The sequence below is a fragment of the Chinchilla lanigera genome, unplaced genomic scaffold, assembly GCF_000276665.1.
Source record: "Chinchilla lanigera isolate Chin_1 unplaced genomic scaffold, ChiLan1.0 scaffold00094, whole genome shotgun sequence".
Taxonomy (NCBI): domain Eukaryota; kingdom Metazoa; phylum Chordata; class Mammalia; order Rodentia; family Chinchillidae; genus Chinchilla; species Chinchilla lanigera.
In genome coordinates this window covers 2,283,625-2,292,462 of record NW_004955495.1, presented here as the reverse complement: position 1 = coordinate 2,292,462, position 8,838 = coordinate 2,283,625, and the positions used below count along the sequence as shown (strand labels likewise).

General features: G+C 51.6%; 1 protein-coding gene across 1 annotated transcript; it reads right to left on the bottom strand.

Annotated features, from left to right (window-relative positions):
• Positions 1 to 1,278: 1,278 nt before the first annotated feature.
• Positions 1,279 to 3,062, bottom strand: Swsap1 (SWIM-type zinc finger 7 associated protein 1). The gene is made up of 2 exons (XM_005405663.2): positions 2,802 to 3,062; positions 1,279 to 1,935 (listed from the first exon to the last, which is right to left on the bottom strand). Exons 1-2 carry the CDS (start codon positions 3,045 to 3,047, stop codon positions 1,462 to 1,464), a joined length of 720 nt encoding a protein of 239 aa, XP_005405720.1. The 5' UTR covers positions 3,048 to 3,062; the 3' UTR covers positions 1,279 to 1,461.
• Between the last annotated feature and the right edge of the window lie 5,776 nt (positions 3,063 to 8,838).

The window sequence follows — 8,838 nt, the reverse complement described above, 5'->3', positions numbered from 1 at the left end:
CAGGAAGATCACTGCAAATTCAAGGCCAGCCTGGGCTACATAATAAGTTCAAGGCCAGCCCGAACTGTATAGTGAGACCCAGTCTCAAAATAACCACACACGCACAAAACGGAAGCACTGTGTTTCACCAAGTGTTATCATGTGCCTCGGTGGCAGTTCTGGTTTAACTACCTTTTAAAAGTCTGACATGCGCTAAGAAAGCTGAACACACGCACACCTTATGTGACAGCAATTCCGCTTCCGAGTCGGTATGCTAAAAGTGTGTGCAGCAGTGTGGAGGGTGACTTGGGCCACCCAGGCGTGACTGCGCTTACTCCCCAGCAGGGCAGGCTGCACGGCAGTGGCCTCCCTAAACTGGCTTTCAGTCTAGCGAGGGAGTCTGGCCGAGGCTGTGTGCGCGTCTTCATGATAGCAAGTGGCTGGTGTCGGACTAGCGTTGTTCGTCACCAATGGCCACGGCTGAGCTCGCACAGCCGAGCTGTGATACCACAGGGCTAAGACCTGAGATAATGTCTCTGCTCAGGCCTGCATGACTCCAAGGAAAATCCCCCCAGGACTGCCTACCAAGCAGGTTACTCGTTAACCATAACCCACATCTGGCTGTTCCGCCCCTTCCCCAAGAATGCTTTGTACCCCTTCCTTACAAGTCTCGCCTGCCCGGCCCCTCGGGTAGTGCATCCGGCCGCCATTTTCCTTTATTTGACACTATCCGTAAATACCGAGCTTCTGGCTGCCTCGTGCCTCTGCGAACCACTGGTCATCCCAGATCCCTGCAGCAGCGCTGCTTTGTCTCTTGTTCTTTCTTTTCCCCATGCACCGTAAGACCCGGCAGGAGATTGGAGCCCACTGCAGGGTCCCCAGTAGAGCAGGACACATGTCCAAGAATGTATGCAGCAGTAAGTGAGCCAATCTGTGAATAAACAGGTATAAACACCCATGGAATACCACGCAGCAGGGGAAAAAGCAATAAACTAATAACTGTGGCCGAATCTTAGTAACAATGCTGAGTGGACACAAAAGGAAGGAGCGTGCCTCGGAAGAGTATATCCATAATGAAACTTTATATAGTTCAAAACAGTAAAAAAAAAAGGGGGGGCGGCTTGGACATAATATGCATACAGTAATGTAGTTTTTGTTGTGCTGGGGATGGAACCCAGGGCCTCACACATGCTAGGCAAGCGCTCACCACTGAGCTACACCCCCCAGCTCCTATAATGCTAGCTTTTGATTTTTTTTTTTTTTTGGTTTTTCTCCGGTACCAGGAACCGAACTCACGACCTTGCGCTAGCCAGGCAGGCGCTTTTGCCACTGAGCTAAATCCCCAGCCCAGTGCTAGCTTTTAAGAAGAAAAACACTCTGCAGTCCTTGGGTCTTGGTTCTGCACCTGTCCCTGACTGAAGTATTCCAGCCCAGGGGAAACTGAGGCAGAGAGAGGTTGACCTCTAAGAGCTTGAACGCTTGTCAAAGTTGGGGCTCCCTCGTGTGGTGAGGCCACGGGGTGATGGTCATCTCCCCGTCCGGTCGGAAAGTCATGCGCCACTCCGCCCTGGGGCCCAGCTCGCCGGGCTGCAGCCAGACCCGGAAGCCGCGCCTTCCCGGACCCGCTTCGAGGGCCTGCAGCCAGCACTGCGCAGGGAAGTAGCGCTGGAGCAGCGCCCGCTGCAGGACCTCCCCGCCGTCCGCTTCCTCCTGGGCCTGCAGGGCCACCACGAGCCCGCACTGCCGGCTGGGGCCGGCTCGGTGGCCGAAGTGGGCAGCTGTGTCCAGCAGCAAGGCGGCCAGGTAGGCGGCCTCCTGGCAGCCCGGATCTTCTGCTAGGTACTCCTCCAGGCCGTCGAGCAGCAGGAGGGAGGGCACCGGGCCCGCGGCCTCATGGGCAGAGCATAGGAGCCGCAGCAGCTCTTGCATGGAGGGCGGGTACTGGAAGCGAATCTTCTAGAAGATTCAGAAAGAAACAAAGGCCTGATTCAACCCAGGCGCCAGAGTCCCCACAGTGACGGCTCCGCTTCTACTCTCCCCACCGCCGCCGCCGCCGCCACGGGGGCTCCAACCCAGGGTCTTTAGCCTGAGCTCCGGCCCCAGGCCTTCTTGTGTTTGTTTTTTTTATCTTGAGTCAGGGTCCTGCCAAGTCACTAAGTCGCCCACGCTGGCCTCGAACTTGCAACTCTCCTGCCTCAGCCTCCCTGAGTGCTGGGACTGCAGACCTGGGCCTCCGGACCCTGCTGGAGCCCTCCTTCTTTGCTTCTTTTCCCGGGCTAGGCTCTGACTTCCTACACAGCTGGCTGCAGGGTGAGTAACGGCCCAGAGCGGTAAACAGTCTCCTCACACCTGATTTTCCAGCACTTGCCACTGTGGCGTATTGACTGAGGCTCAATCTTTTCTCTCTCTCTCTCTCTAAATAGGGCAACCTTTCCAACTTTGACCATGTGGCTTCACTGACACCAATTGCAGCCCAGACCAGACCCGTTTAACCCTTCGCCTTACCCTTAAATCCGCCCTTTGTGCGCCGCTTCTCCCTAACGCCGCCTCATGATTGGGTAGTCCTTCCGTCAATCTTTTTTTTTTTTTTTTCCCCGGTACTGGGAATCGAACTCACGACGTTGCACTTGCCAGGCAGGCGCTGTGCCTTCCGTCAATCTTAACTAAATTCCGCATAGTCCGGTCCTCGCGCATTCCCGACTCCACTCTACTCAAATTTGCCCGCCCACTGCCCCCGCCATTGGCCTACGTACCTGTCACTCAAAGGCCGATCCGCCCCCCCCACTGGCTGGTATACTTCTAGTCCCACCCCACTGTTATACCTGGAGCCGCAGCGGGTCGAGTGCCCCTGCGGTACCACGGGGCAGGCTTTGAAGAGGCCTCCGAGTCAGGAAGAGGACAGGACCTCTACCCTCTCCTGCTGCTTCCAGGGCCGCTGCAAATAGCAGCGCTGTTTTTCCAGAGCCTGGCGCACCGAGCAGCAACAAAGGCGGCCCGGACTCAGCCGTGTTCTCCCCAGTCCCGGCTGTGCTGCCGCGGTTTAGCACTCGCCTCAGTGTCTCCGCCATTCGCAGCAGCGTACTTCCGTCCAATCGGTGGTGCGTTCCCAGCCTTAATCCCGCCCAAGAGGGAACCTCATTGGTTACAGTTGACTTAGCTTCTCTATTGGTCACTTGAGCTGTCCGTCAAAATTAGAGCTCACCAGCTCCTCCCCCGGTGAATAGGCGAAGAACCTAGTCTGACCGTGCAGAAATGGGGGCGGTTGAGCGAGAGAACAGCTTCTTTTGAGGAGCTGTGCTGGCGGAGGCAGTATGAACACTTTTTTTTTGTCAATCAACTAATCGAACAAATGCGAGGGTTGAGAGTTGGAGCAAGACCAAATCATTGACTCAATAAAGTCTCCTGGGGCTGGGGGTTTAGCTCAGCGGCACAGCGCCTGCCTGGCAAGCGCAAGGTCGTGAGTTCGATTCCTGGCACCGGAAAAGTAAAGTCTCCTAGCCTCAGTTTGCTGGCATGTAAGGTGGGGCTCATGATAGCTGAGAAGAGTATTGTGATGGTCACATGTGTGGGGTGTTGCTGGTGTCCCCCAAAGATATTTGTGAAGTGGATAAGCTCTATACAGCTGAATACCGCACAAGTGTTTGGGGCCACAGGCTTAGGTATACATGTATGAAGAAAAAAAGTCTCTTTCCTCACTGGCCTGGGAAAGTGTTTTTGTTGTTTGTTTGGTTGTTTTTTTCAGACAGGGTCTCGCTCTGTAGCCCAGAACTCGCAGCAATCCTCCTGTCTCAGCCTCCCCAGGGCTGGGATTACAAGCGAGTGCCACCACACCTGGCAGCCTGGGGTTTTCTTGAGCCTCATTTGTGCTAAAGGGAGGGAGATCAAAGCCAAGGAAGAGACAGGAGAGAAAAAGAGTGGATGGGAGGCTGAGAGCCAAATACAATATGCACCTTGTTGGCCTTATTTCTTTCTTTCTGTCTCTCCAGGGCGCAGAACAGTGCGCACTGAAGTTTCTAAACACGTTCTCATTAAATCAATAAAGGAAGGAAGTACTGATGAGAAACTGCAAGAAAAGGAGAAACAAGGTGAGTAATCACGATCACTAGCTGGGTGTCCTCACCCAGACGTCGCCCTGAGCTGCCACTCACGCCTGCGTCGCCCTGGCAACCGTGTCTCCTGGTAACTTCCAAGTGGTGCTGTTGCTTGGAGACCCAGGGGGTAGGGCGGAATTGTGGTTTCCTGGGCTTTCTCTCTCCCTCCGGGGCCAGAAAACTGTTCAACAACATCGCCCAATACACCCACTCACACAGCTGGGCTCCCTGCACACACACACATACACACACACACACACAAAAATCATGGCATCTCTCTGTATATTCCGTTTCCAGAATTCTCATCATCCACATACAACTCCACCCTACACTGACACAAAGCACCCTCTGCACACTCTGTCCTACATTTTTCTTTGCACAAACATGCCGGAGACCACTAGGAAGCAGACCTGAGCCGGACTTCAGTGAACCAATTTGCTCTTCATGTTCACTTGTGAATCTGCCCAAGGCCTGTGCTCCTTATCCGGAAACGGCGGACTCATAGTAAATGAACCTCTGTGAGTCACTAATCCCTGCTACAACCTGTAGTGGTGATGAAGCCAGAAAGCCTCAGAGGATAAGGCAAGATCACAGCCAAGGACACCTGGATCAGATCTCAACTAGATAAAGACCTCAGGCATCTCACTCCTGGGTGGATTAACCTAATACCTTACTTAGAGAAGTCCTCGAGTGGTTCCTCCCTTCTTGAGTACTCCCCTCCCTTCTTCTGATAACTAAATAAATACGGGCCACCCAGAGAAGGTGTTGGTCTTAGCCCCGAGAGAATCTTGAATTCTGTGACAGGGATGTGATCCTCCTGGAACCCTGAAATCATTTCATTTGCCTCTTTTTATTTAGCCTTCACTGTCCACTCGTTCAGGAGACTGCAGACCTGATCAGCCTGCAATAACTAAGGGATATCATTAACCTGATAGAAACGCACACTAGAACACGCTGTGACTTGACTATGTGATCACCACCACACGCTCACACTGTGCAACACTTAAACTTCACTGTCAAACACGGCCTTGCTCCAACAGACCCTCAGTATTACATTGCAACTCTCTGAGAGCACAAGCACTGAGGAGTGACCCACAGAGCACAGTTATATACACAGGACTGCGCAGAACACAGCCCCCACCACAGGTCCTTTGCACTTGCTCTTCCCTCGCTCACAGCAGGCAGCTTGCAGATACCCCCCCCCCTTTGTTTTGAGACAGAGTCTCGCTATGTAGCCCAGGCTGGCCTCCAACCCACAGTGATCTTCCTTTATCCTCCCTAGTGCTGGGATTACAGCCCTATGCCACCATGCCTGGGCCCTTTGGGTTTTTTTTTAAATCCCACTAGGTCTTTGATGGAACATCACCTACTTAGAGAGACTCTCCCTGACCATGTGTCCCAAATTGCACACCGTTTTGTTGTTGTTGTTGTTGTTGTTGTGTCGTTTTGTTTCGTTTTTGTAACATGGAGTCTCCCCACGTTGCTAGGCTGGCACTGAACTCCTGGGCTGGAACAATTCTTCCACCTCCCGAGTAGCTGGGACCACAGGTTTGAACCACAGCACCCAGCTTAGCCTGTACTCTTTAGCTACTTATTTATATTTCTCTTCAAATATCAGTGTCAACATTGTGCCTGTCTTTGATGGCATTTCTCTCCTGTAGAACATGGGCTCTGCAGGAACAGAGTCTTTGCTTTGCTCCCTACCGGGGCCCCGGCTCCAGGCACGGACCCTGCCGCCCCGTAGGTGCTCCAGACTGCAGGCCGAGTGAGAAGACTCCGCAGCGATGCCGACATGCGCTTATCTCTGGAGAAGATAGTTCTTCCTCTTACTTCTCAGAATTCTGTCTTCATGTCTTTACAGAAGTGTGCTTAAGATAGAGAAGCTCAAAAAAAAAAAGTTTAAAAAAATGAGGACCAGGGATATAGCTCAGTGGCACAAACACCTGCCAGGTAAGCACAAGGTCCTGAGTTTGATTCCAGGAATCAAAAAAAAGGTTAAAAAGAGATAGAGAGGGGCTGGGGATTTAGCTCAGCAGCACAGCGCCTGCCTGGCAAGCGCAAGGTCGTGAATTTGATTCCTGGTACCGGAAAAAAACTAAAAAAAAATAGAGAGAGGCTCAGCTGGGTGCGTGGCGCACACACCTATCATCCCAGCACTCTGGGAAGCTGAGGCAGGAGGGTCAGGAGTTTGACTTCAGCCTGGGGAACTAAATAATTTAGGAAGACCCTGTTTCTAAATAAATAATTACATACATACATAAGGGCTGAGGATGTAGCTCAGTGAGAAAGGCCTGGGTTTGACCCCAGGAAGTCCTGAGATCTGTCCCCAGTGCTGCTGGTCCTTAAGAAAGGATCCATAGAGCCGGGCGTAGTGGTGCACGCCTGTAATCCCAGCACTCGGGAGGCTGAGGCAGGAGGATCGTTGCAAGTTTGAGACCAGCCTGGGCTACAAAGTGAGCTCAAGGGCAGCCTGAACTGCACAGGGAGACCTGGCTCAAAAAAAAAAAAAAAAGAAGGTAAGGATCCATAGAGAACTATAGCTGCTGCAAGTGGGACTGGACCCAGGGATAAAGCGCAGGGAAGTGAGACAGTCAGGGCAAGCCTGCATCTCTCCTTGGTATATTGGCATGCTCAAGAGATTAGTTCATTTGATAAACGTTTGATTTTTTTATTTGATTTTGTAGTGCTAGGGATGGAACCCCAGGGCCTTGTGCATTCTAAGCAACTGCTGTACTGCTGAGATCCACCTCCAGCCCCCAAAGCATTTTTTGAGCACCTGCTGTGTATCAGAACTTGTTCTAGGCACTGAAGACTTAGCAGTGAAGAAACAACGAAGTCTGCTAGTGAAACTGACATCCTAGTGAGGTGGGGGAAAACTTTAAGCCTAGAGGTGGGGGAGATAATGACCACTTAATGAGAAGCTTTGTGGGCAGGGATGTAGCTCAGCAGCAGGGCACCTGTCTGGTAAGTGGAAGGTCCTGAGTGACCCCCAACACCCCAAAAAAGGGAAACCCCAACAGTAGGAGTGGATGGCAAATATATTTGGTTTGGGGTGTTTTGTTTTTGCAGCACCAGATAGGATGGTCAGTGTTGGCTTCGCTGGGAAGGTGACATCTGAGAAACCACTTGGACAAAGTGAGGCTGTAAATCAGGCGCATATCCAGGTGGACACAGCTTGAAGCGCTAAGGCCACTGGAGCACTGGGAGACAGAGGATGATTGTGTCCTGACTTCTAAACCAGAGCTCTGTTTTGCCTCAGTTGAGTTTGTGATTTTTTTTTTCTCTTTTTGAGACAGGGTCTCGCTATGCAGTTCAGGCTGGCCTTGAGCTCACTTTGTAGCCCAGGCTGGTCTCAGACTCGCAGTGATCCTCCTGCCTCAGCCTCCAAATTGCTGGGATCACAGGCATGCGCCACCAGGCCTGGCCTTTGTCTTTGTTTTTGTCTTTTAGATTTTTTTTTGTTTGATTTTGTTTTTTTTTTTTTGATATAGGGTCTCGATATATAATTCAGGCTGGTCCTGAACTCACTATGTCTCCTAGGCTGACCTCAAACTCACAGTGATCCTCCTGCCTCAGCCTCCCGAGTGCTGGGATTGCAGGCATGCACCACCACACTGGCAAGTTTATGCTGTTTTGAGACCCACAGTGTTGAGCAGGCTTCTATGTACTTTTATTTTTGTATTTCCACCTAAGATACCCCTCTCAAGTTGGCAGTGAGTGCAAGAGGACCGTGACTACCACCTTCCTTACTGGAACCAGGCTCTAGTTTATTTCCCCTTTCTCGTCCCTATTGTAAAGCAGCACCACGGACAGCGACAAGCTGCGGCCGAGGGCTCTGTCCTCGGTTCTGAAGTTTTGCTTCTTTCCTGACCCAAGTAGAGGCAGCTTCAAATTCAAGAGGTACCAAGGTTCTCGGGTGTGTGAACTTTGACACAGAGCCTTGGGAGGTCAAGCAGGAGGCTCCATGTTCCTGTTTATCCTCTGTCTTCAGCCCCTCACACTTCCGTCTTGCCTCACCCCCGGGGCCACCATGAGCCCCCATCTTCCCTGTATTTCCTCCCTTTGTCTCCCTTCTGCTCATTCCGCTCCAGACACACAGACCTCTTTGCTGCTGCCTGCACACATCATGCACATTCCCTACCTCAGGACATTTGCACTTGCCGTTCCCCTTGCCTGAACTGCCAACCCCCCTCCCACCATATTTGCTCAGTTTCCTGCCTCCTACACTTCTTACCTCCAGCCCCCTCTCCTCACGGGGAACTCCCTTGGCCGCCCTCTCTACAGCGTGATCTGTTTCCCTGACCCACAGCCTTCAAGTTTTCTCTCCTCGCGTGACTTTCTCGCTGATCACATATCAGCAGCTCACACATGAGAGATCCTAATCCCTCACATAAACTCTTGATCTCTACAGTTTGGAATTCAGAACTTTTCAGATTTTTGAAAGGCAGTAAGGTGTAAAACACATCTTATAGCCGGGTGCGGTGGCACACGCCTGCAATCCCAGCATTCAGGAGACTGAGGCAGGAGGATCACCATGAGTTCAAAGCCAACCTGGGCTACATAAGCAAGTTCGAGGCCAGCCTCTTGTACATACTGAGACCCTGTCTCAAAAAAAAAAACTAAAAAAATTTAAAAAATAAACCACTGAAACATGACTTACATAACATCCCAACAGGAGTCTAGGGTAACATCCCAAATGTGAACATGGCATCTGCAGTGAAAAAAACAATACTCACATCAAGCAAAATGAATAAAAGCTGTACATAAC